This window comes from Phragmites australis, chromosome 1 (genome assembly GCF_958298935.1).
Source record: "Phragmites australis chromosome 1, lpPhrAust1.1, whole genome shotgun sequence".
NCBI classification, from domain to species: Eukaryota; Viridiplantae; Streptophyta; class Magnoliopsida; order Poales; family Poaceae; genus Phragmites; species Phragmites australis.
This window is the reverse complement of record NC_084921.1, coordinates 42,627,016-42,654,921: the sequence shown is the minus strand read 5'-3', so window position 1 is coordinate 42,654,921 and position 27,906 is coordinate 42,627,016. Positions and strand designations below refer to the sequence as shown.

The 27,906-nt window shown below is 40.4% G+C and overlaps 1 protein-coding gene across 11 annotated transcripts; it reads left to right on the top strand.

The window, feature by feature from the left end:
• The first annotated feature begins 13,787 nt into the window (after positions 1 to 13,787).
• On the top strand, positions 13,788 to 27,359 carry LOC133920180 (uncharacterized). Of its 11 annotated transcripts, XM_062364907.1 has the most exons (21): positions 13,788 to 14,889; positions 15,222 to 15,296; positions 16,899 to 16,975; positions 17,170 to 17,244; positions 18,375 to 18,426; positions 18,542 to 18,595; positions 18,677 to 18,784; positions 18,885 to 18,956; positions 24,018 to 24,161; positions 24,334 to 24,607; positions 24,695 to 24,797; positions 24,902 to 25,032; positions 25,112 to 25,193; positions 25,308 to 25,440; positions 25,590 to 25,741; positions 25,829 to 26,315; positions 26,433 to 26,488; positions 26,578 to 26,650; positions 26,762 to 26,844; positions 26,941 to 27,049; positions 27,137 to 27,359. In XM_062364907.1, exons 9-20 carry the CDS (start codon positions 24,018 to 24,020, stop codon positions 27,014 to 27,016), a joined length of 1,794 nt encoding a protein of 597 aa, XP_062220891.1. In that variant the 5' UTR covers positions 13,788 to 14,889; positions 15,222 to 15,296; positions 16,899 to 16,975; positions 17,170 to 17,244; positions 18,375 to 18,426; positions 18,542 to 18,595; positions 18,677 to 18,784; positions 18,885 to 18,956; the 3' UTR covers positions 27,017 to 27,049; positions 27,137 to 27,359. The 11 variants fall into 11 exon arrangements, 9 of the variants coding, with proteins under 9 accessions (XP_062220891.1, XP_062220897.1, XP_062220896.1 ...); XM_062364915.1 differs by lacking the exons at positions 18,375 to 18,426; positions 18,542 to 18,595; positions 18,677 to 18,784; positions 18,885 to 18,956 and having other exon boundaries at positions 13,791 to 14,889; positions 25,829 to 26,054; XM_062364898.1 differs by lacking the exons at positions 18,375 to 18,426; positions 18,542 to 18,595; positions 18,677 to 18,784; positions 18,885 to 18,956 and having other exon boundaries at positions 13,791 to 14,889; positions 26,941 to 27,018.
• Positions 27,360 to 27,906: the final 547 nt, after the last annotated feature.

The following is a 27,906-nucleotide window of genomic DNA, read 5'->3' as shown; positions in this document are numbered from 1 at the left end:
GAGAGGGGAGCTTTGAATGAACTAGAGCTTCTTGCCTTAGGTTAGGTAAAAAATGAATGCCTGGTTGCTGTTGGATTGAAAAGGTGTGAAGTATAAATACTTCACTCTAAAAAACTAACCGTTACTCCTGGAAAGTGCAGATCCTCCGCAAAAGTGCGGACCCCTCGCGAAAGTATGGACCCTCTGTAGTTAACCCAAAGTAGCTAAAGTGCGGACCCTCCGCACAGATATGCGGAGCCTCTGCATATTCTCGGTTCAAAAGAATTAGGGCTAACAATGGTGCAAGACTTGTGTTCGATGTCTCTCATGGGTTTGTTAGTTCTCTTGAGCACTGTTTCTACGATAAGTAATTTCGTATCTCCCTTAATAGTACGACATCCTAAACTTAATTTCAAAATGATAAAAGAATTTAAAACTATAAGATCCATGTGCTGCTTTCCCTTTTCCTTTAGGGGTCACCATGTGTCGAATTTCACTTGATGGAATTACACTTGTTCATACTTCATAACCCTCATTAGTTCTTTAATTGTTTGTCATTATCACCAAAACCCACTTAGGGCCTAGATGCACTTTCGATCTCTCCCTTTTTGGTGATTGATGATAACCCAATTAAAAGTTACAAAAGATGTATATAATAAAAGATTTGAATACTTATGATACAGAGAGCTCCCCTAAAGATGTGCATTTGAATGAACTTCAAAAAGTGGCCTAAAATGCCAATTGCACAATTTTTAGTATAGTGTGGAGACTCCCCTTATATTATAGCATCCGTATGGTGCAACAACAGTATGTGCATAAGATCATGAATATACGTGATGCACATGACATGATATTCACAGTAATATCCTAAAAATTTGTAAATGTGTGGAGTATCCACAGAATTATACGGAGGCTCTGCAAAAGTGTGGATTCTCCGGTCATTTATGCAGACCCTTCGGACTCTGTAAATGTTCTCTTCTCAGCACAAGAACATTTAATCTCACACTAGCATAATAAAACTTAGTCCCAACATTAAGTAGCAATTATAGCACACCACAAAGACACAAGGTCTCATGTCCACCACCACACACAAGATAGATAGAATTATTACAAGACGAAACGAGAACACGAATGGATAGATAAGCTTTTCATTCCCCCTTTGACATCAAGTGCCAAAAAGGGAGAAAAAGAAAGACTATGAAGAGCAGCAACTACTCGTCATCATCTTCTTCTTCGTCCTCGCCCTCGTCCTCCTCCTCATCACCTTCTTCTTCATACTCACCCTCTTCTTCACTTTCTTCTTCTATCTCACCATGAGTAGAGCGAGAACAGCGAGAGCGGGGAGCCGAAGGTGCCTCTTCTTCTTCTTACTCTTGATCTGCGGCTTCCCACTCGGCAAACGGATCACCGAAATCAAGCAATTCTCGATGAGGGGAAGTGGGTAGTGCTAAATGCCCTTTGATTTCCTTTACTTCTCTTCTCATCTCATTCACTTCTGTTGCATTGTATTTGGACATATTGAAGATAGAACGAAGAACACTCTTGATGTACTTGCCACGGCCACGAGAGCCACCACCATGGGATTGCGAAGAGGATGCACGAGAGGGAGGTGGAGCTGCACAGGATGAACATGTATCACGAGATGGCCTAGAGGAAGTCTTCTTCTTCATCACACGGTAGGGCTCGTGAATACAATCCTTTGGGAATGAGATCTTGGTGACCTCCTCGATGATGTACATGATATACGGAACATATGGGAGGCTCTTCCTTGCATCATTCATGGCATCACATAGCTCAAGCCATATGAAGTCACCAACATTGAAAGGTCTTCCACCGGTATCCATCCTAAGGAGAATGTTCCTTGATATGCATGAATCTTTGTCACATCTCCTTTCTTTGGATAAAGGGTTTGACGAAAAAGAAAATTGAGATAGGAGTAGAATGGCTTCAAGCCATGAGTGGTACCATCGGCCATCCTTGGGTCCTCATACATTTCACCCATGTCATACTCCTTGATCTTCTCCACGTGTATGGTCCCATATTCATGATCCTTTGTTCCAAGAGCAAGAAGGCGAGAGAATGTCATATAGTCGATACAATAGTGAATCCCAAGAGTAGTCCAATGGATTTTATTCTTGCGGGGGTGGAAGAAGAAAGATACATGGAATTGGGAAATAATTTCTTCATTCCAATTGTATTGTAACCCCATGACTTCCTTCAACCCTTTCTCAGTGCAAGCATCAATCACTTCATCAAAGATGGGATCATCGGCCTCTTCCATATATTTTCAATCAATGTATTGCATTGGCGTAATTGGCTTGATCTTGCATCTGTAGATGACGGATAGATAAAAGTCAAAGTGAAACTGGCACCAAAACCTTCCATCCAAAGACTCGTCTTTAGGCCACAAGAAAGGATCATTCTTTCTTTCTTTCTTGACAACTAGACTTTGATTCTTGTAGCTCTTAGGAAGACGAGGATCATAGGGAAGATTAACCTAAGGAGACTGCAGCTTTGGAACCTCATTGTATTGTACTTGATCCCTTCCAAAGTTGAGTTCAATGTAAGGAGGAGTGTGGGGGCATGTCCTTGGATCTATCTTCTTTCCCAACCGTTCTTTATCGCTCTCAGCTTGGGTCTTATGACCCCTAGCTCTCTGAGCAGCAGTAGCTACAACAGTGGAGGCAGTATCATCACTATCACTACCACCACGAGGTTCCTCAATGCGAATGCCCTGACTGTCGATCCTCCCACCTCGCCTGGATATTTGCTTCTTTGCGGCAAATTTGACACGACCACTACTAGCCATGGTGGTTTGAGAAGCTTGAACTTGAGGGTCAAGGCGGAGTTTGGTGCGAGCTTCTACTGCCGGGTTCCTTGGATCTGGATGTTCCATCACAGCTGAAAGATAACAGGGGCGTATAAGCTATGAAAGAAGATGGAACAAGATTGAAGAAAGAAGTCATGATTTAGACAATGTTCTGCAGACTGCGGAGTCTCCGTAGAAATTTGCGGACCCTCCGCAGTTTGCAGATCAAACCCTAAATCGCAATTTCAAAGGATTTCACCAAGGGATCCAAATTCCACTAGAGGTATGTGATCAAGGACACCTAAGGAGAATATCTATCAAAGGAATATCACTCTAGGGCATTAAAATAGAGAGATCGGATAAAAACTTGATTTATACCTTGAATAAGAGAGAGAAGATGAACTTGAGGTGAATCTTGGAGAACTTCATGGAGAATCCGTATTAGAAGAGTTGGTCTTGATGCAGATGTCGATTCCTCGAAGAATTGCTCTCCAAAACACCGAAGATTGGGATTTGAGAGAAGGTGATGAGGGCTCAAAGAGAGAGAAGAACATGGTGGTGAAAAAGAATGACTGCTGGGAGATAGAGGTTTTAACTCGAAGGGAGGATTAAAATGTGAAAAACTTTCATAGAGCGGACCCTCCGCAAAATTATGCGGAGTCTCCGCAAATATGTGGATCCTCCGCATAAATAAGTGGATGCTCTGCACTTTGACCAGCAACACAGAAAAGATAGATTTTGAGAAGGAAAAGAGAGAGATGTGTGTTTCGATGGACATGAGAGATCATGTTACTTGTGATTAGCCAGCAATCAGCCAATCAAAAACTATAACCACAAGTGACATGGCATGATCAAAGATCAAAGATCCATTTTTTTTTAATTAATAAACACACAATTCTAAGCCTATCTTTTAGAAAACACCTATGTAAAAGCTAAAAATCTACAACAATCAATTGTATGCAATAAGTCAAGCCACGTTGCGAGAACCAAGGATATTTAGCTCACTTCTCAACTCACAAAACCTTTTCTCATCTAGTGGCTTGGTGAGGATATCGGCTAGTTATTTTTTGGTTCTCACATGGTGAATATCGATATCCCCTTTGGTTGAGTGGTCTCTCAAGAAGTGGTGTCGGATGTCTATGTGTTTTTGTTCTTGAGTGTTGTATGGGATTGTTGGCTATTTTGATGGCACTCTCATTGTCACACAAGAGTGGATCTTTAGTCATGTTATAGCTATAGTCTCTCAATGTTTGTCTCAGTCCGAAGTAGTTGAGCACAACAAGCGCTTGCGGTAACATATTCGGCTTCAGCGGTGGATAGAGCTACGGAATTTTATTTTTTTAAGGACCAAGACACCAAGGGTCTACCCAAGAATTGGCAAGTCCTGGATGTAATCTTCCTATCCACTTTGCAATTGGCATAATCGGAATCCGAATAGCCGATAAGTTCAAAGGTTGAACCTTTAGGATACCATAAGCCAAGGTAAGGGGTATGAAGCAAATATCTAAAAATTCTATTAATGGCCACTAAATTACACTCTTTAGGAACAGCTTGAAATTTTGCACACATACACATACTAAGCACAATATCAGATCTAGATGTACAAAGGTAAAGTAAAGAACCAATCATGGAGCGATATACCTTTTGATACATGGCCTTGCCTTCTTCATTTAGGATACATGGCCTTGCCTTCTTCATTTAGGTCGAGATGTCCATTTGCTTGCATGGGAGTCTTGATAGTCTTGACATTCTCTATGTCAAACTTCTTGAGCATGTCTTTAATGTATTTTGTTTGTCAAATGAATGTTCCTTACTTGAGTTGTTTGATTTGAAATTCAAGAAAGAACTTCGACTCCCCCATCATTGACATCTCAAACCTTTTGGTCATGATCCTACTAAACTCTTCATAAAATGATTGATTAGTAGAATCAAATATAATATCATCGACATATATTTGGCAAATAAATAAATCATTATCAACATTTTTAGTGAAGAGAGTAGAGTCTGCTTTGTCTATTTCAAAGCCCTTTTTAACAAGAAAATCCCTAAAACATTCATACCATGCTCTAGATGCTTGCTTAAGCTCGTAGAGCTTCTTATGGAGTTTATAAACATGTTGAGGATACTTGGGATCTTCAAATCTGGATGGTTGCTCTACATACACCAATTCAGAGATTGGTCCATTTAGAAAGGCACTTAAAATCCAAACCTTCTATTTGCGTAAAGCCTTGAGCAACCAACCTTGCTTTATTTCTTATCACAATCCCATTCTCATCTTGTTTATTGCGGAAGACCCATTTGGTGTCGATCACATTTTGATTTGATCTTTCCACCAAGGACCAGACTTCATTCCTCTTGAAATTATTTAACTCATCTTGCATGGCCATCACCCTATCCGGATCTCCAAGAGCATCTTTCACCTTCAAAGGTTCGAAAGAAGAGACAAAGAGTAATATTCACAAAAATTTATAATTCTTGAATGAGTAGTTACTCCCTTTTGTATATCAGCAAGAATTTTGTCAACCAGGTGATCTCTTTGAATGATTTGGTAGACTCTTGAGTGTGGTACTTGAGATTGATCTTGAATTGGTCCTTCATCTTCTTCAATCACTTGATTTTCAGCTTGAGTTTGAGCTTCATCTTGTATAAGTACATGGCCCTTTCTTCTTTTCTGGCAATGTGCGGACCCTCCGCACTTTTCTGTGGATCCTCCGCATATTTGTCTGGAGTCTCCGAATATTGGTCCGGAGTTTCCGCACTTTGCCACAACTGATGCTGTTTCACAATTTTCTTTAGCCTCATTTCGATTTTGAGCTTTCTTGGACCTTACTTCACCAATGGCTAGCTTCTTGATTGCTTTACAAGGAGATTCTTTGTTACCTACAATATTTAGGTCAATTTGCTTCACTTGAGAGCCGTTAGATTCATCAAATATTACATCACACGCGATTTCAACACAACCGGAGGTTTTTTTGAAGACACGGTAGGTGTAGGCATTTGATCCATAACCAAGCATAAAATCTTTATCAACCTTAAGAGCAAATTTAGAACTTTTGGCTTTCTTATTTAGAATAAAACATTTACTACTAAAAACTCTAAAGTAAGACACATTTGGTTTGTTACCGGTTAGAAGCTCGTAGGCGGTCTTCTTCAAAATCTTGTGAACATATAATCGGTTGATGGCATGGCATGCGGTGTTGATTGCCTCCGCCCAAAATTGATTTGAGATCTTGTACTCATCAAGCATTGTCTTTGCTGACTCTATGAGAGTCCTATTTTTCCTCTCGACAACTCTATTTTGTTGAGGGGAGTATGGTTCTGAGAATTCGTATTTGATCCCTTCTTCATCAAGAAATTCTTCAACTTATGTATTCTTGAATTCGCTTCTGTTGTTGCTTCTTACCCTTTTGATCTTCATATCAAACTCGTTTTGAGGTCTTCTCACAAATTTCTTGAATATGACTTGTGTTTCACTCTTATCATGCAAAACGAATACCCAAGTGATACAAGAATAATCATCAATAATAGCCAAACCATATTTGTTACTGCCAATGTTTATGTAGGCAATTGGTCTAAATAAATCCATGTGAAGAAGTTCCAATTGCCTTGTGGTTGTCGTCACATTTTTGGCGGGGTGAGGAGCTCCAACTTCCTTTCCCACTTGACACGCGCTACAAATTCTATCTTTCTTAAAAGAAACATTTGTTAGTCCTAGGATATGCTCTCCTTTAGAAGTTTAGACAAATTTCTCATATCAATATGGGCTAGTCGTCGATCTCATAGCCAACTCATGCTAGACTTAGCAATCTGTCAAGTTTTAGGTCTAACTTTATCCGTTGAGAAATCAACAAAGTAAAGCTTGCCCTTCAACTAACCGGTGAAAACGCTATTGAGGCGTCTTCCCTTCTAGAGACGGTCACACTCTCATTAGTAAAAAGACAATTATAGCTCATCTCACAAAGTTTTGATACGAACAATAAATTATAATTAAGAGATTTGACTAACAAAATATTTGAGATAGAATGATCATTGGAGATAGCAATTTTACCTAAACCAATTACCTCTCTTTTCCCATCATCACCAAAGACGATATTTTCATGTGGTCCTCCATCTCCTTCAAATAATGAGAATATACTCTTCTCTCCGGTCATATAATTTATGCATCCACTATCTAGCACCCAACTAGATACACCAGAGGAGTCTGCCTACAAAGCAATTTTAAACCTTTATTTTAGGTAGCCAAATTTGTTTGGGTCCTAAATCATATGTGTTTTGAAATTCAAAATTCTTAGATAAACTTTATGCTCCATATCTTCATGTTAGTCACAAGCACTTTTGGTACCCACACATTCCTTTTCATAACTCTATCTTTTATGCGGGCACAAACATATAGAGCAACCACTTTACCACGGTGGTTCCTCTTAAGTATATAAGAAGCATAAAATATAGATTATGAACATGGCCCTTTGGTTGCTTGACTTGTGTGATTGGATCACTTTGCATACCTCCCTTGATGAACTTGAGGCACTCCTTGCCATTCGTCATCAAATGCTCACTTGGTTTTCTTGTACGTGCATCAAACTCAAGATCTCTCTTTTGCTTGTTATCCTTGATCTCAATGGTCTTGTATAGTACATCCTTAGATTTGTATATCTTGATGCACCCATACTTAACCAAATTATTTAGCCTCTTATTTTCGTTTTTAATGCTTGCGAAGATTCAACATTAGCAGCACAAGCATTTATATCAATATTGTAACAACGAGAGCAACCATTGCTAGTAAAAGCATTAGAGAGTAAGATTGCATCATTAGAAGTAGGAGTGCTATTTTTTAGGGTATCAATTTGCACTTCAAGAGTTTTATGAGTTTCATCCGAACTTAAGAGTTTCTCTTGAAGTATAGAATTACTACTCTCAATACTAGCAATTGAGATTTTGACCAAATTAAGATCTTTGGTCAATTTCTCAACTTTCTCCCTCTCTTTAGCAAAAAACTCCTCGAGTTCAAGGTTTCTCTACTTTTCAAGGATAAGCAGGTCCTCTTGCTTCTCAAGGATTTCCTCTTGACTCTCTGTTATTTTCATTAGCTCTTTCATTTTAGACATAACATTTTTACTCAAATTTTTAAGCATGCTTGCACAACCACTATCACTATCACCATGTAGGAGCTTACCTTGCGCCATTTTGGCATGAGACATTTAGGAGTGTCATAATCACTTAAGTCACCAAAAAGTGACTTTGTCGGTGTAGAGGAGCGGACGGCAATGGTAGTGACTCATTCATCATCGGACAGAGTTGGAGTCCCACTCCTTGACAATGTGAGCTTGACCTGAGTACTTTGTCTTGTGGGTCTTGTTCTTCTTCTCATCCTTATCCTTGCTCTTCTTCTTGTCCGGACAAACGACAATGAAGTGGTCAATTTCACCACACTCATAGCAAGCCCTCTTGGATGTTCTTCTCTTGGGTATGTCTCTTGTACTTGCTATAGCCACCCTTCTTCATAAATTTCTTGAATTTTCTTACAAAAAAAGCTATCTCTTGATTATCCGAGCTTTCTTCTTTACTTGAGCTTGACTCTACAACTTGTTTTCTCTTGCTTATCTTGAATGCTACTTCATTGTTCTTGGAGGTGGAGCTTTGCTTGATAAGATTTTTGACTTCATTTGCTTCCTCCTCCATAAGCTCATGAGCAAGAATCCTCCCAAGTACATCACTTGGTGTGAGCCTCTTGTAATTCCTTCTCTCTTGGATGAGTGTGACCAAGGTGGGGTTCCTTGGTGCAAAAGCTCTAAGCAATCTTCTCACTACCTTGTGATCATCAAACTCTTTACTTCCAAGCTCTCTAATTTTGTTCACTAGCACCATCATCTGGTCATACATAACTTGGGGGGTTTCATCGCCCTCCATAACAAATCTTCCCAATTTGCCTCCAAGCAACTCACTCTTTTATTCCCTCACACTAGTGGTGCCTTCATGTGTGACTTGAAGTGTGCCCCATATCATTTTGGCCTCCTCAAGCCCATCAACCTTGTTGAACTTCTCGGGGTTTAAGGCGCCAAGTAACAGACTTGCGGCTTGTGCATTGCGGTGTAGATTTTGTTCTTGATCGGGGGTGAGCTCATTGTCTTCATCCGGCAACACAAAACATGTGCAAACAATATTCTAAATACTTGGATGAAAAGATATTATATGCAATTTTATTTTGTGCCTCCAAGCAGCATAATATGTACCATCGAAATATGGTGCACGCCCGGAAGGCACCGAAATATAAGAATTGGAAGCATTTAATTTATCATAATTGAATTCAATTGCAGATCTCTTACCTTTACCATTACCTGATATTGAAACATCATCCTTCGGACTCTTCAGGCTTCCCACACCTTTCTGCTCGGACGACATCTTCAAACCCTCCAAGCGGTGAAATCTTGTAGGAGGTTAGGCTTTAATACCAATTGAAATATCCCCTAGAGGGGGGTGAATAGACGAAATCTGAAAAATTAACAAACTAAACGTAGCGGATTAAACAAATGCGGACTCTCCGTAGATTTGTCCAGAACCTCCGCAGATATGCGAGGTTCCGCAGAAATATGCGGATACTCCAGACTTTCTGGAAAAAACTTAAATTGATGCCTATGTAAAGACAACGAGTATAAAATCCACAAATTACCAAGCACCATAGGTTGTTTTTCAACATGTATATCCAAGTACCTGCAGCTCGAACATTACAAAGAGATAGATCGGGTTGAAACCCTAAAAATCAATGGAAACTAGGGACTAGAACAAATAACAATAAATTGACAAATGAGACACAATGATTTATTCACCGAAGTTCAGCTACTCCACTAATAAGTGTCTATGTCTCCGTTGAGGAGCTCACAAAGAGTCTGGTCTCTTTCAACCCTTTTCTCACTCAAGCGACCACGAAGATCAAGCTAGGGTTGCTTACTCAAATCGTTGGGGTAATACAAACTTTCTGGGGCACTCCACAAGTTTGGGTGCTCTCCGAGCGACACCTAACCGTCTAGGAGCTCAAGGCTCCAAGAGTAAAGAACGCGAATTGGCTGGTGGCGTAGAAAGGGTGACTAGCCCCAGTGAAGGACCGCCTCACCATAGTAGGGGTCGAATAGGAAGTCGGGATCGAAGACGTCCTCGACGGGTCGAGGTAGAAGCTCAGACGTATTGGTGGGTGCGGTGGCTCGGTGAAGGTGGTGGATAGGCGTGACGGGATATGAGTTGACGCTCATGGTCCTGACGTAACGTCCAAGGATGAACTGCAGCTTGTCGATCGAAAGACCTTGGCCACATTCTAAATAATGCGGCAAAATGTTGTGCTCATCTCCGCCCTTGGGACCTCACCGCCAAAGTCAAGCCGCAACTTTGATGCACGTGCCTCGGCATCAATCTAGCGCAGTATGTCCCTCTTCAAAGGAAACATTCAGTTAATTAAATAATTTTTACCATATATTGTAGTAAATACGTACCTGGATAGTTTTATTCGTACCTCAAGAGAATGCGATCGGTCCCTGTACGTTGAGTACATGTCACGCACATCTGCCACGTGGTGTGAAAGCTCAGCCGGTGTGTACGTGACCCAAATCCGTGTTCGAGGCACAAACCACGAGAGGTACGCTGCATACGTCTCCTCAGAGTGTGGCTAATCCTCGTTAGCGATGTGCTTGACAACTTGGTCCCATTCGTCAACCCACCACTGGACACGTGAGGCAAATGTGCTCATGGAATGAGCCTCCCTCGGTGTCAACCTGCAAAAACAAATATACATAAAAACAAGTATAGAAGAGTGTCGTATGAAAATGTAATTACAACGTTACGCACCTGTATATGTTGATAGACACCGACCTAGCCACCCGTAGCAGGAACGCCTGGAACTTCTCAAACTGTCGAATCATGCGATGCGGTGAGTACTCAACGTAGACATCAAAGATAAGGGCGCAAGTCATGAGCCAATACTCTCGATCACGTAAGTAGAGCACCAAAAGTTAGAGCGCGTTGATGTAACTCAGCCTTCGTGTACAAAGTCCAGCGGACACAGTCCACTATCAGCTCATCGAACTGATGAACGAGATCTGGATACATGCGGTGTGTCTGCATGCTGGACCAACTTAGTCGTGCAACGAACAACCAAACTAAGTTAGAGAAACAAAAATATATCTGTAATGAACATATACGTACACAAATAGCATAGCACTCACCCTACGTCTGCACCACAAGGACCCCATGGTCAGACTATCGATGTCGTCCGCAGCGAACTGGTACGTTCTATGGTCGACAACGGGCCTGTCGATGGCGATGCGCTCATACTACCACATCTGAAGCAGCAGGGGACACCAGATCAAGATCGCGTTGATGTCGGTCTTCATGCAGCCATCGCATAATTCGTGGTATGTCGCAGCCAGCCCAAATGAAGCCCAGCTTTATTGCGGGACCTCCAAGGGGTCGGCGTCCACAACCTCTCTGGCGTAGGGGATCATGCTCTGTGAGACCGTGTTGCCATGGGTCTCAATAAACATGACCCAACCGAACAATCATAGGAGGTACGCTCTCAATGCTTTGTTGTAGCTGATAGTGTACTTGCACATCTCCTCAATTTGCTTGATTATAGACCCTGGTTCGTAGTTCATGTTGTTCAAAATATGGTGTACATCACATTAGCGACAAAGGATGAGGTTATGTTCCTATGGCTGGGCTCAAGTTTGTTCATCATGCAAGTGTGCTCAACCACAATCGACACCTCGCAATAGTCAATCACTTTCCCTTGAACCCATGCACCCGCCATGGGCAATCCTCATTCACACACTTGATATCATAGTCCTTGCTTGACTTGACAACATAAAACTGTCTTCGAAGCGATGTCACCCATTTAGTCACAACATCCTTCATGGCCTGACTGGTAGGATACCTAGCACCTTGGGTCACCTCATTCTGCGTATATTCCCAGGTCACTTGATTCCCCCACTCACCATAAGGTTGTTAAAGTTGGGGTTGTCCTAGTCCGTGAGAACCAGAGCATCGTCCTCATCATCTGAGATGTCATACACATGAGATTCGTTAGGCTCATGATCATCCTGCTCCATCTGTTCAATTAGAAAAGAGATTTGTTTTCCTTCGTCCACCTCATCAGTAGGTTCATTCGAATAATTCAGTTAATGTGCACCATCCGGATCGACATCCTTCTCATACTCTTCCTCAGCACCCTCCTCCTCCGCGTACCCCCACCCTGCATCTCCCCAACTGTCTCCTTATTCTTTCATTTCACAAGAAACATAGGAGGTCAGCCTCTGTGCACAACATACTACAGGTACCTCTTCCACATTTTATCTTCTGAGAGTGGGAACACCTCTCAATACATGCCTTCTCTGTAACGATTACCCACAATATTAATGATCATCTCTTGAATCTCGAGGTATATTTTGAAACCTCGCATTAACGAGGTATACAAGTGTCTGACACTTTTGTGCATAGGTCTGGAGATACTATTATCCATTAACTGAAATATAGACAATACTGCCCTTTTTGGATCATATAATATTTTACTATCCCTATAAAAAAATTCTAAACTGTCACATATATGACGTACTTACAACCATTGATAAAAACACTAAAATTATTGCAACAGAACATAAATAATTATATAAAACTACATCTACAATGAAAAAATTATTACAAACATAGCCCAACATGTATCTATATTGCAACAAAATATTCTTGAGCCGTACATCAAACACCTCTAAATCCTACATCTAACACATCAGTTATGACTACACTATGTCTAAAAACTACATTTAATACCTAACATATGTCTAAATACTACATCTAATTGCTAAAATATGCATATAAATATGATCTATTACTAAACTATATCAAATCCTAATTCTGAAACTAGATCTATATTCTAACCTAAGTCTAGTGGCTATCCTACTAGATTTGTTAAAAAACTCTAGATCTAACATCTAACATATATCAAAATCTAGCACTAGTAACTATCCTACCGGATTTATAAATAAATAAAAGAAAAAAGTATACATTTTTTCTCCGACAGACTTCACCACACAATTTTCCTCTCGCCTCCACCTCCTCTCCTCTCGGCTCAGTAAAAAACAAATGAGGCATGTGATGTCCGTCGGCAAGGCTGGTCGTGCCGGTTTCAATACCCAAAACGAGACCAAGGTCTCGTCCACTGAACATGTAGGATCTTTCTCTCTCCGGTTATTTAATTCGCTAATCACTGGGGCTCATAAGATCTTGCCCGTTTAGTGGATGAAATCTTGTTCTCGCCCATTGAACGGACGATGGTAGGTTAGATCTATGATTTTTTGAAACAACAGTGTATTCTTGAAAATATGAAAGAAATAAAATATATAAAAAAAATCAATTTCTCTGCGTCTAAGTGGTGCCATGATTCGTGCCCGCGGCCACTCCCGTTCGCACGCGTGCCTCTCCGCCCGTCGTGGGCTGATTACGTTGTTATTTGTTTCAGTTCATGGGCTTTGATCTTGTTGTCAGCTCAGTTATTACTACTTATGAGAGCACGGAGCGTCGGTGGCCAGCCAGGGCGTCCACGTTGAAAAAAATGCTTTCATCGTTCGATGCCCATCGTGTGGAAGAGCTGACGCACGGATTCTCCAAGGTTCCTTCACACCTGCAAAAAATGCTTCCGTCGTTCGATGCTCATCGTCTGGCAGACCTGTTGCACGGATTCCCCGAGGTTCGCGCGACGTCGTTGGATTGGCGGGGAAGCTTCTGGTTTTTTGGCGTGTCCCGTTGTGCGGTACACGCGTTAGCCCAATACACGATGTTAGCTCTATGTTTGCTGTGCGCTTCTGTGGAGGCGGATCAGTCACATGGTAAAGAAAAAAAAGAAAGGAAAAAACGAACAGGGAAAGAAGATAAGGTAGGAAATTCTCTCGCGTCTTCTTTCTTGTCCTTCGCTTTCGACTTCCTGCGACTTCCACCGTGCGCATCCGAGCTCCGCGAGTGCCTAGAGTTGCCGCATTCGATCTGGTAATTTCCCCGTGTGACAGAAAAGAGGTTTTCACCTATACTATGGTTACTCCGTCGCTTTCTATGTGCTATTGTTTATATCTTCGGCTCTTTTTTCCCCACCCCGCTTGCCATTGCATGGAGTGATTATCGTTTTTTTACTGCTTTTGGCTCCCTCCATCTACGGATGCCCCCCCTCTTTTTTTTTTTGGGGGTTTCTGCTTCTCTCGTCGGCGATGTCGGCATCGCCTGCTTGTTCTTCCCCCTTTCTCACCCATTCACCCCGGTTCTCTACATGCAAATATTTTTTCTTTAGTCTCTCGTTTTGATTGTTTTGCTGAGTTCCTGCTCTTGTATTTCTTTGTTGGTTTCTCACTGGAGCTGCTGCGTCCATGCGGATTGCTATCGTTGTCTATTTGCTTTTTTTAGGCGGGATCCATGGTTTTGTTGTTGCTTCGGTTAGGCCTATGGATTTTTTTCCCATGATTTTCTTCATTCCTCGCGTTTGCTGTCCTGCTTTCTAATCTAGCTGGTACACCGATGGGATGTGGTTCTTGCTTTGGCCCTCCTGCAGCCGCTCGGTCATTCTTCCTGCTCATCCATGCAATTGAAGGAGGAGGAAAAAAAAACAGAATCTGAGCCTACTCCGTCATTTGTTTGTTTCCTTTCGGGTTATTTTTTACCTGATCACTTGCGCAGAGGAAGGAAAAGGGGAAAAAAGGCCAAATTTGGACTTAATCTATGATTTGTTGGTTCCCTGGTTTTTTTATTCGATTCTAATCTACGATTTGTTGGTTTCCTTGATTCGACGCATTTGGTACAGCATTTTTAGCGTTTCTGCTTTCTCTCCACCCCTCCCCTATAGGGGAAAAAACTGGGAAAAAACACATACACGGCTGCGCAGAGGATGAAAAACTGGGAAAAAAACACATACACGGCTGCACAGAGGATGGCCACCATTGTTTGTTCATTGTACCAATGTGAGACTATTGCTTTTAATTTTTTCCCCTTTTTGGTCCAGGTTAAGTTCTGCCCTGCCCTGCCTTGTGACATCGCTTGGTCAACGTTAAGAGTGCTCGGCAGGGTTCCACTGTATCATCGCGGTAAAATCTATGAGCACTCTTCTAACGATCTCCCTTTGAAATACATTGATGCTTATTATTTGTATGTGTGTTCGTATGCTGCTGATTCTAACACCCGATCTTGCTTACCATACATGCAGAAATATGTAAATGTATATATATACATATATGTGTATGCTTTAACTTCCCTCCCCCCTCCGTTTCTTTTGCTCCCGCTTACATTCTGTCCTACCTTGTGGCATTGCTTGATCAATATGAAGCGTTACCATACATGCAGAAATATGTAAATGTATATATATACATGTATGTGTATGCTTTAACTTCCCTCCCCCCCTCCTTTTCTTTTGCTCCAGGTTACGTTCTGTCCTACCTTGTGGCATTGCTTGATCAATGTGAAGCGCTCGGCAGGATCCCAGTGTGCCATCACAGTGAGATCCATGAGCCCTTTTCTAATAATCTCCCTTTGAAATACATTGATGATTATTGTTTGTATGTGTGTTCGAGTGTGCCATCACAGTAAGATCCATGAGCCCTTTTCTAATAATCTCCCTTTGAAATACATTGATGCTTATTGTTTGTATGTGTGTTCCCATGCTGCTGATTCTAATACCTGATCTTGCTTACCATACGTGACAAAATATATGAATGTATATATGTATGTACATATGTATGTGTATATATGTACATGTATATGTGTGCATGTGTGTTTAATTTCCATTTTTATACCATTCCTTAGTACATGCTGTGATTACTGACATACCTTGGGTTTCCCCCCTTTTTCACTTTTGTCCATTTTACTCCTTTATGGCCTCCCTGGAATTTCGCTTCTTTCATTTTCCTTTTCCCCTCACATTTTCCGAAAAGAAAAAAGAACTAAGAAGGATACAGTAGACTGAATGCACCATATGTTTGCCATCGGATCGTCATATGTTTCCCTCCTTTGTGGGGTAGAAATAGAGTTACCCTTTGTGAGTTTGGAAGGTGCACCGTGGCAAGTTTTTTTTTCCTGGTCATGTATTGATACTTATTGTTTGTATGTGTGTTCGAGTGTGCCATCACAATAAGATCCATGAGCCCTTTTCTAATAATCTCCCTTTGAAATACATTGATGCTTATTGTTTGTATGTGTGTTCGCATGCTGCTGATTCTAATACCCGATCTTGCTTACCATACATGAAGAAATATATGAATGTATATATATACATGTATATACATATACATATATACATGTATATATGTATGTGTATATATGTACATGTACATGCACGCATGTGTGTTTAATTTCCATTTTTCTACCATTACTTAGTACATGCTGTGATTACTGACATACTTTGGGTTTTCCCCCCTTTTTCACTTCTGTCTATTTTACTCCTTTACGACCTCCCTGGAATTTCGCTTCTTTCATTTTCCTTTTCCCCTCACGTTTTCGAAAAAGAAAAAAGAACTAAGAAGGACAGAGTAGACTAAATGCACCATATGTTTGTCATCGGAGCATCATATGTTTCCCTCCTTTGTGGGGTAGAAATAGAGTTACCCTTTGTGAGTTTGGAAGGTGCATCGTGCCAAGTTTTTCTCTGGTCATGTACTGAAGAAGGATGCACGGTTGCTTATGAACAGCCTGCTCTCCAGGCCGTCGCTTACCTTCAAGCCATATATGGTCTCATTGTCGCTGATTATAATTTCCGCGGGTTAGTTCCCAATAGAAGAATTGCCCAATCTGGACTTACTCTGGCTACTAGCGCTGTGCATCTAGCTGGTATGGCTGCCACTGTTAGAAAGAGTGGCTTGCAATGGAGTGGTAGCCTAGAGGCACAATACCACTGTTTTTAAAAAGAAATTACATCCCTAGGTTTGCTTGTTTCATTTCTCGTAGAGTGAACTGTGCAGATTCCCTTCCTGTCGTTGTACGTGTTGTTTGTTAGATGAAAAAAAAACACACACACAGCCGCGCAAAGGATGCCCATCATTGTTTATTCATTGTAGCGATGTGAGACTATTGCTTTTAATTTTTTTCCCCATTTTTGATCCAGGTTAAGTTCTGCGCTGGCTTGTGCCATCTGTTGATCAACGTTAAGAGTGCTCGGCAGGGTTCTACTGTATCATCGCGGTAAGATCTATGAGCACTTCTCTAACGATCTCCCTTTGAAATACATTGATGCTTATTCTTTGTATGTGTGTTCGCATGATGCTGATTCTGACACCCAATCTTGCTTACCATACATGCATAAATATGTAAATGTATATATATACATGTATGTCTATGCTTTAACTTCCCTCCCCCCTCCTTTTCTTTTCCTCCAGGTTACATTCTGTGCTACCTTGTGGCATCGCTTGATCAACGTGAAGTGCTCCGCAGGGTCCCAGTCTGCCATCACAGTAAGATCCATGAGCCCTTTTCCAATGATCTCCCTTTGAAGTACATTGATGCTTATTGTTTGTATGTGTGTTTGCATGTTGCTGATTCTAATACCCGATCTTGCTTACCATACGTGAAGAAATATATGAATGTATATATATACATGTATATACATATACATATATATATGTATATATGCATGTGTATATATGTACATGTATATGTGTGCATCTGTGTTTAATTTCCATTGTTATACCATTCTTTAGTACATGCTGTGATTACTAACACACTTTGGGGTTTTCCCCCTTTTTCGCTTCTCTCCATTTTACTCCTTTACGGCCTTCCTGGAATTTCCCTTCTTCCATTTTCCTTTTCCTTTCACATTTTTCAAAAACAAAAAAAGAACTAAGCAGGACAGAGTAGCCTGAATGAACCATATGTTTCTCATCGGAGCGTCGTATGTTTCCCTCCTCCAAGCTGTTGTGGCTCGGTGCCGCCTGCCATATGCTTTGTTGCTTTCTGAAGTTGCTGGTGATGGGAGTATTCTTTGTGGGGTAGAAATAGAGTTACCCTTTGTGAGTTCGCAAGGTGCCTCGTGGCAAGTTTTTTTCTGGTCATGTGCTGAACAAGGATGCACGTTTGCTTACGAACAGGCTGCTCTCCAGGCTGTCGCTTACCTTCAAGCCATATATGGTTTTGTTGTAGTTGATTATAATTTCCAGGGCTTAGTTCTGCATAGAAGAATTGCTCAATCTGCACTTAGTCTGGCTACTAGAGCTGTGCATCTAGCTGGTATGGCTGCCACTGTTAGAAAGAGTGGCTTCCAATGGAGTGATAACCTAGAGGCACAATACCGTTGTTTTTTAAAAGAAATTACATCCCTAGGTTTGCTTATTTAATTTCCCGTAGACTGAACTCTGCAGATTTCCTTCCTGTCTTTGTACATATTCTTTATTAAATGTTGCAGTGTGATTATTAATGAATGTGAATTATATTATTCACTGGTGTGGCAAAAAAAACATCGACCAATACTCCCCTTGTCCCCCCTTCTGCCCACGCGTGCTTCTCCGGATTATAAGATCATGACCGATTTCAGCTGTTGTTTAATTGCCTGCTATCATTTCATTTGCATTCCTATTTGTTCCAATAGTCAATGGAGCCACATACAACTCAGGCGTACCAGGACAGTGATCCTTCACCGTGTACGTTCACCACTTCTTCCCTTTGGTGCTACCCTTGTTTCCCACATTTAAAATATCCTTACAAAACTAAAACCTTCGTTCTTATTCTTTTTGTTGTTATTCCAATAACATACAGCACCTTCACCTACACACCAGACCCGATCTAGGCGTGGACGTCGTAGAGGTCGAAGTATGTTTGTTTCCCATACGCTTAAAGTTTACACCATGAGCTGCTACAAAGCCCAGTGTAACTATTTGTTGCTAATCCCAGGTGATGCCACAGGTGATGCTGCGCATCACTCACCTTTAGTTATGAACCCAGCTGAGTGTCGACGCAAGCGACGGAGATTATTAGATCAGCAAAGATTGGCGCTAACAGGTGCTTAGTATCATCTTCTAGGATCATTAAATTTCCTAAGTTACTTACAGTGATATATATCTTCACTGTGTAAATACTTATTGTTGCTTTGCCATTGTAGCAACACTAAATGGTAATAGAATATCGCTAGGATGCGGTCGCTTCAACCAAGATTACATTGACGCTCTAAAAGGTATGTGTAGTTGCCATATTACGCTAGTGACCTCCACAATGTGATCCTAGAATGCCCTGTTCCATGCTATTATATATATATATACACTTTAAAGCTAGATTTGCTTAGTTGCATCGTCCTTACTGACTGATTAAGCCTTGCTGTTGCTTCCTCTTGGACTGTGGCCACCTTCATTTACCACGCTACATCTGCTTCACATATTCTGATTTAAATATTTTGTTATACAGCTTCTTATCCTCATCGTTCCTATTTCGGGCCACCTGAATATGAATGTAGATATTGCCATGCCCTATTTTGGCTTGGAGAGAGAGTTAAATCTGATTCATCCATAAGAAACGATTCAATCATTTACAACTCTTGCTGCAGAGGAGGCAAGATTAGTATACCGCCTTTTAGACAGCGACCTGAGCCACTAGCCAGCTTAGCTAAATTCGACGGCAACAGTTGTTGTAAAAACTTTTTGAAAAATATACGCCAATACAATTGCTTATTTTCTTTTACATCAATGGGAGCAAACATAGACCGCTCTATAAATGATGGTCGAGGCCCACCTGTTTTTAAAATTAATGGTCAAATCCATCATCGTATTGGATCTTTGCTTCCACCTGATGGCAACCCTCCCAAATTCATACAGCTATATATATATGATACCCGCAATGAAGTGAGAAATAGATTACATGCTTTGAACCCAGATGAAAGGCCTACTGACCCTCTAGATCCATTAATAATTGAAGAGCTAATAAAAATGCTCGATATCCATAATCCATTCGTAAAAAAATTTAGGCTAGCAAGGGATAGACTAGCACATCATGACGACGAAGAATTCATTATTAGAATAATAGGGGCGAAAGAAGGTGATCCAGTACAATATAACTTGCCTACAACTGATGAACTTGCCATGCTTGTTGTTGGTGATTTTACACTTGACACATTCAAACGAGACATAGTGATACAAACCCATGATGGACAACTTCATCAAATATCTGCTTTACATCCTGCTTTCATGTCGCTTCAGTACCCTCTCCTTTTCCCATATGGTGAACGTGGCTATCAGATTGGTATACCTTATAGCAATATCGATCCACTCCATAAAAGAACACGCTCCACAATGACGATGCAAGACTATTTTCGCTATATGTTTCACTATAGAAAGAATCAGCCAAACCCATATTTATGTTATAGCGCATTGTCTAGCCAAGCTAAAGTTGATGCTCGTGCTTGCATAGATGAAATAAGGCTCTGGTTCATACTTAAAAACCAAGCTAAGCTTAGAGTGGAGAACTTACAAGGCATAGCTGATGCTGTAGGCCGTGGGTGCATAGATGGTAACCACATTGGAAAAACTGTGTTGCCAGCTTCCCACACTGGTGGGAGACGCTACATGATCCAAAATTACCATGATGGAATAGCGATATGTAGAGTATATGGACCACCGGATTTCTTTACAACGTTCACATGTAATTCCAAATGGCCAGAAATCTCTGAAGCATTAGTTTTTGAGCCTGGCCAAAAATCCACAGATAGAGCTGATATTGTTGTACGAGCATATAATATGAAGCTTGAAGAACTTCTGGAGGACACAAAAAAAGGTGTGGTTTTTGGTCCAATCGATGCAGGTATGCATCAATATTTACTATACCCTTTATTTCCCAAAGTTAGACTACCTTTATTACAAATATGCTTATACTAATTTTCTTCTCCTCTTCTCTCCACCCACGCCCCCCTCCTACCGCCCATGATTCCATCACCCATTATTAGTTTTGCATACTGTCGAATTCCAAAAACGTGGCCTCCCCCATGCACACATTATTATATGGGTCTCCCACGACACCTCACAACCAACATCTACATTCATTGATACATATATAAGTGCAGAAATTCCTGATCCAAAAATTGATCCCCTGGGCTATGTATTAGTTGCTGAACATATGACACATGGTCCATGCGGTGAAAATCAGCAGGCCAGCCCCTGCATGAAAAACGGCAAATGTTCAAAAGGATACCCTAAACCTTTCCATACTGAGACCACCATTGATGAAAACGGCTTTGCAATATACAAAAGGCCTGATAATAACATGTACATCCAAAAAGGAAACATAAAGCTAAACAACAGATGGATAGTTCCTTACAACATGTATTTACTTAAGAAATTTCAGGCACATATCAATGTAGAATGGTGCAACAAAAGCATTTTCATCAAATACCTATTCAAATATGTCACAAAGGGTCCAGATTGTGGCAAGGTTTATATCGAAAGAATAAGAAATGATCGAGATGCGCCGTATGACAATGAAACACAAACTACAAATGAGGTCAAAGAATACCTTGATTGTCGCTATATTTGTGAACAAGATGCATGCTGGCGTGTTTTCGGATTTGACATACATAGACACTTCCCACCTGTAGAAAGGCTGCCTGTACACTTACCAAATGAAAACAATATAACATACAATGCTGATGCTAATTTAGCTAATATTGTCTCTGTGCAATTCCTGCGTAGAACCATACTAACCGAATGGTTCATAGCCAACCAAATGTATCCTCAAGCAAGAGTACTAACATATTGTGAATTCCCCTCAAAGTGGCGTTGGGATGAAACATCAAGAGCATGGAAACCTAGACAAATAGGAACAAAAATAGGACGGCTATATTATATACATCCATCTGTTGGTGAACGATATTACCTTAGAATGTTATTAATGGTTGTTAAAGGTGCCCAAAACTATGATGATGTCAAAACATGCAATGGTGTCACATATCCAACATTTAAAGAAGCATGTAATGCTCGTGGCCTCCTTGGTGATGACCAAGAATGGTACAACGCTTTCGATGAAGCAGCAGCATGGGCTACTTCTGCACAACTTAGGCAACTGTTTGTTACAATGCTCCTTTTTTGTGAGGTCAACGACGAACTTGCTTTCTTTGAAAAAGTTTGGCAAGCATTAGTCGATGATATACAATATAGATTCAGAGAAGTTGTTGGCAATCCAAGCTATCAACTATCTGACGATGAATTAAAAAACTATTTAATAGAAGACCTTTCTACACTATTTGCAAAGAATGGGGGGAGAATGAGAGACTATAACTTACCACATAGGACGAATGCAGCTCATACAGCGTATGGAAATCGATTTATTGATGAAGAACTTTCATACAACATTGAAGATTTATTGCTTGAATCTGATCTCTTACTTTCAAATCTTAATGACGAACAACGTCAGGCTTTTCATACTATAACAAATGCAGTACTAAACAATGCTGCTGGCTTCTTTTTTGTTTCTGGTTATGGAGGCACCGGTAAAACCTACTTATGGAACACTATAGTTACATACCTACGAGCACGAAAGAAAATTGTTCTTACAGTCGCATCTTCTGGTGTTGCATCCTTACTATTGCCAGGTGGTAGAACAACGCATTCTAGATTCAAAATTCCTTGTGACATAGATAATGCCACTGTGTGTGATATCAAACGAGGAACTATGTTAGCTGAACTTATTGAGGCAACATCATTAATAATTTGGGATGAAGCTCTGATGACACATAGACTAGCTTTTGAAACACTAGATAGAACTTTACGTGATTTATTATCAACACAAACACCCCATCCAAAACACACTCCTTTTGGTGGCAAAGTTGTTGTTCTAGGAGGTGATTTGAGACAAATACTACCTGTTATTGAAGGTGGTACCAGAGCACAAATTGTAAATGCAGCAATAGTAAATTCGCCGCTCTGGAAAAATGTCACGATTTTAACATTAGGAAAAAACATGAGGCTTTGTACCCCAAATTTAGACACCCAGGCTCAACAAGAAATTACAGAATTTAGCCAATGGGTGTTAGATCTAGGTGAGGGAAAATTGCAAGCAACAGCAAGAGAAGGTGAACTAGAGCCTACATGGATAAAAATACCCCATGATCTACTTATTATGAACGACAAAGACAAAATTACCTGCTTAATCAATGCTATATACCCAGATTTAGAAACAAGGTTCTCTGATGTTTCATACCTTCGTGCAAGAGCTATATTAACACCGACTAATGAAGTAGCTGATCAAATTAATTCACATATAGTATCTCTTATACCTGGTGATCAAAAAGAGTATCTAAGTTACGATAAAATATCTAAGGCGCAAGGTGTCCATGATTCATATGATCTCCTATACCCTGTTGAGTTTTTGAATTCGCTAAATGGAAACAATTTCCCCCAGCATAAACTAATTCTTAAAATAGAAGTTCCAATAATGTTACTTCGCAATCTGAATCAATCTAGTGGCTTATGCAACGGAACACGGTTGACAGTCACAGCTATGGGTGATACAATAATTGAAACACAAATAATCACTGGCACACATGCAGGACAAACTGTATTCATTCCTCGTATCTGTTTAATGCTGAAAAACTCAAAGCTTCCTTTTGTTCTTGAACGCCGTCAATTCCCTGTCAAGATATGCTATTGCATGACCATCAATAAAAGCCAAGGTCAAACACTTGATAAAGTAGGCATTTATTTAAAAAACCCAGTTTTCAGCCATGGTCAACTATATGTCGCTGCCTCACGTGTAACTTCTAAACATGGCCTTAAGATACTAATTGAAGACGATGATGGCAGGTGTACTGATACTACTCAAAATATAGTTTATAAGGAAGTCCTACAGTCTATTCTTCCTACATCTACAGACATATAGAAAGCTTCTATGTAAATATAGCTTGTAATCTAAATATTTTGCAGAAAATTCAATTTTGTTGCAACATCACGTAACTCAACATGTTTCTGTCCAAAATCACACTATACCATGTTGCATTACTACACACTAAGAGATGAACACTATTTTGGATGCAATCATCCATATGGTAAGCATACACTCCAATGATTATGCCTACATTACTGAACTATGTCCATGACTGTTTCAGATATTTACTTCCTGCATACTATTTATTCCCATTCAATAATACATCTTAATTCAGATATTTGCTTGTTGCATACCATTTATTCCCATTCAATAATACATGTTAATTCTTTTAAGCTAACAACTTTCATCAATACATGTGCATAACTGCAAGATGCCATTTGATCTGCTGCCAATGCTGCATCCAAAGTCTAAACACTGGACAATATGTGTACGCGTGTCACGCAAGTGGGAGTACCGTGGTGGCACCGATGATGGACCGGTAGCCCACATTGACCTTGTTCTCGCAGACGAACAGGTATTGCCACAGCTCCTTACTCACCCTTCAGCTATATAAAACCCCATTCAATTTGCATACATACCTCTACAATACTCACTTTGCAATCTAGAATCCTTATTCAACTTTCATGCATGTCTCTAGGATACTTACTTGATAGTTTACAATTCTTATATTGAAATTTTAACTACAGGGTAATGCCATATATGCTGAAATACCAAACTCAGAAATAGAAACAAAAGACTCTTTGCTTGACGAAGGTGGTATCTATATTATGAGCCGCTTTAGAGTCTCCAATTCTAAATCCCTATACAGGCCAGTCAATGCACCTTACATGATTGAAATTACTTGCTACACCAAGATAACTCCAGCAAGAGATCCACCAAAAACATTCCCAAGATATGTCTACAGACTGACATCCTTTGTTGAACTACCTCAGTATGCTGGTGAAAACAGGAATTTCCTGGGTTTGTGCATTGCTAACCACCACCTCCTAACTTTGTATATCCATCGCTCGCTAAACTGTTCAAATAACTAGATCTTGAATATTGCAGATGTTATTGGTATCATCACTGAAGTTTCAGACACATCTTTGATACAGCTTGCCAATCAGTTAACCTCCACTGTAACCAGAGATGTCATCCTTAGGGACCTTAAGTAAGCAATGCATTCTTTGGAAACTCAAGCATTAACATTCCTAGTAGTTTGTCATATATTCAATCAATAGAATCACATGAATAAACAACTCTATTTATACACAGCAATGTTGAGATTAAACTAACACTATGGGGACAACGAGCCACGGAGTTTACAATCGATGAAATTTACAACGAAGAACAAGCTACACCGATTGTTATTCTTGTTGTTGGTAATCTCATGAAGACTTTTGCAGGTAATCACAACTGTACTTGCAAGAAATATTCGTACCTAACAACAATACATCATTAACTCTGATTCTCCCACTTTGATAGGCGAAGAATACCTCAGTGGAAACATGGCGTGCCGCTGGTATTTCAATCCTACTATTTCAGAGGCTGAACCATTTTACAACACGTATGTGAAATCAATACTGTTTTACAATATCTCATAACATTCTCATGCTTTCTCTCATAACACTAACCATTACACTCTTCCTGCCTTCTTTTTTTTTCAAATGTCTACATACAGTATTCAGAACCAACGGCTGGTAATCAAACACACTCCTGCTCCCCCACAGCAAGCAGCATCCACAAAGAAACCAATTCAACTTGAAGATAAACAACTCCAGGATTTAGAAACAATAAATCCATACGACTTTCCGGTATGGATCATATATACCACTGCTGCTATCATTCATCCCAATTATTACTCCTCACACACCTCTGATGCCTTATAATAATACATCACAATAAATTACCTCCTCTTTTCTTAATCTGCTGCCTAACAATTATTAGCAAAACTTGATTATAGGAGGACGGATGCCGCTGCACTGTGACAATCACTCGCTTGGTCCAAACGATAGCGTGGTGGTTTGCATCATGCAACAAATGCAGTCGAGCTTGCATTCCAGATGGCACCGGATATAGATGCAGCACATGCTCTTGCACAGGCTATCGCTTCAAGTATCTAACAATAACTCTTACTTCCTATATTTTTTGCGCAGTTAAATTTATGTTCATTACTAAATGACACAATTGCTATTACTACAGATACAAATTATGCTTTATAGCAAATGATGGCACCGCTGAAGCTGAAATGGTTGCTTTTGGTGAAGTTGGCCGGCGTATCGTCGGTAAACCTGTTCAACAGGTTCTAAGAGCCACAAGATTTGCAAATGACACCCCACTGGACATTGCAGCTATAGTTTCACTAAAGTTCAGTTTTGCCATCACCTTGACAAATCAAAGCTACTACAGCCCGCAGAAAACATACCAGGTGAACTCTATCATTGCTGCTTATGGGCGACAGCACACGCTCACACAACTAAGAAACAATCAACCAAAAGGGCTATTAGAGTCTGAAACAAGAATTCACTCGAACACCCAACAAGAATCATTGATCTGCCAAGCAGAAAAACATACAGACACTTATCACATCGATCCCTATGCTGCTCCACCTACTGCTACTCCTCCAAGTGCATCAAAGACTACTGGGACTTCTGCACCACCAAATACTCAAAGAACAACTACCAGAAATGTATTACTAGACATTATAAGCTTCCACTTCCCTTTATCATCCATTCAATACTTTATATAGCATACAATACTCTGTTCATACCATATATTCTAACCATATATTTCACTATTGTTCCAGACACCTCCCCCTTCACTGGGCAATGCCGGATCACTATCCAAAAAATCTGGGCTTCTGTGAGTATAAAACAGTAGTATAAATCAAACTATTATTACTCTTAGTACACCACATATTCAGCCAAATTTTTTGCTCACATGTCAAACAGGGCCGCTGCTGATGCCACTAGCCAATCTAGTGCTAGAAGGAAACTCTTTGCAGAAAACCCAGATGCAGCAAAGGCAAGTATAGCTCCTCCTCTTCAATATTTATATAAACCATCTATATATCTATTTGAATCCACCAAAACCCACACACCTACTTTTACTCTTACACTTTTCTTATTTGTATAGGAGATAAACATCAGCTACAAAAAGACCAAAACCAGCAATCCCAACCCACCAGATGACCCACTGTCACACTCAACAACCAAAAAGTACAGGCCAGAAGCTTCCCTCTACAATAATTCCCATGCTACCTCTCACAAAAAATCCCAATATTAACATTACTGCAACACTGTACATCTATGCAGAGCCCCTTTCCACCAACTCACGCCTCCTGACTCAAAGATACCTGATCCAAAGGTTGATGACCACAAATATAACTAATGGTAACCACTTCATGCCATCTACACAACATTGGTACAAACACTAGCTCTCTAACAACAGCAGGATCGCAGGGCAACAAAAAAAAGATAACCTAACCATTGCTACACCTTTCATTTGCAGGTAATCAACGTGCCTGCAGCATTTTGACTTCGAACAAGTATTTGTCTTTTGCAACAGGATGAAGCCAGTTTTTTTTTTTTTGCGAATGCTTTTGAACCTGTGTTGCCCAATCTCATAACAGATGAGATTGTAGGAAATGATGCTACATACTTCCTGTTATCACCTTTTGTGTAAAATCATATAACTGTCACTATTATCTAAACTGCTAAGTGCCATCACCCTACACCCAGGCACACATGACTGCTACAAGATATACTCTAAGCAGGTTGTGATCTTATATTTACCTATGGTCCCAATAACTGCTGCATATCAGCTTACACCCACCAAATCTGTATTGGAAACCAACTCCTCTTATCTTTTGAAATGCCCTGTAAGATAAACACATCAAACAGCAGCTACAATCCCTCATTCGCATGCAATCCCATTGACTACTGCAACGCTCTAGCAACCTGGTTACCTAAGTGATTAGCACAACTGATACAAACAACAGAATTATATTTACCACCTCATAAAACTGTACAACGCATTGAAATCAAAACACCACAACATCTGCTACTATCTATACTCAATATGGTACAAAAGTGCATGCCCCAATAATTAATTATATCATATGACATTCTCGACAACTATATTACCAATCATAAAAACACCTTTTACTAACTAAAAACTTTCGCCCGCGCGCCAAGGCGCGCGCAAGCCACTAGTTTCAATTAGTTTTGCAAAGCAGGCTATCCTGTGGAGACCCGGTTAGGGGAGGCCATGTAAGATGA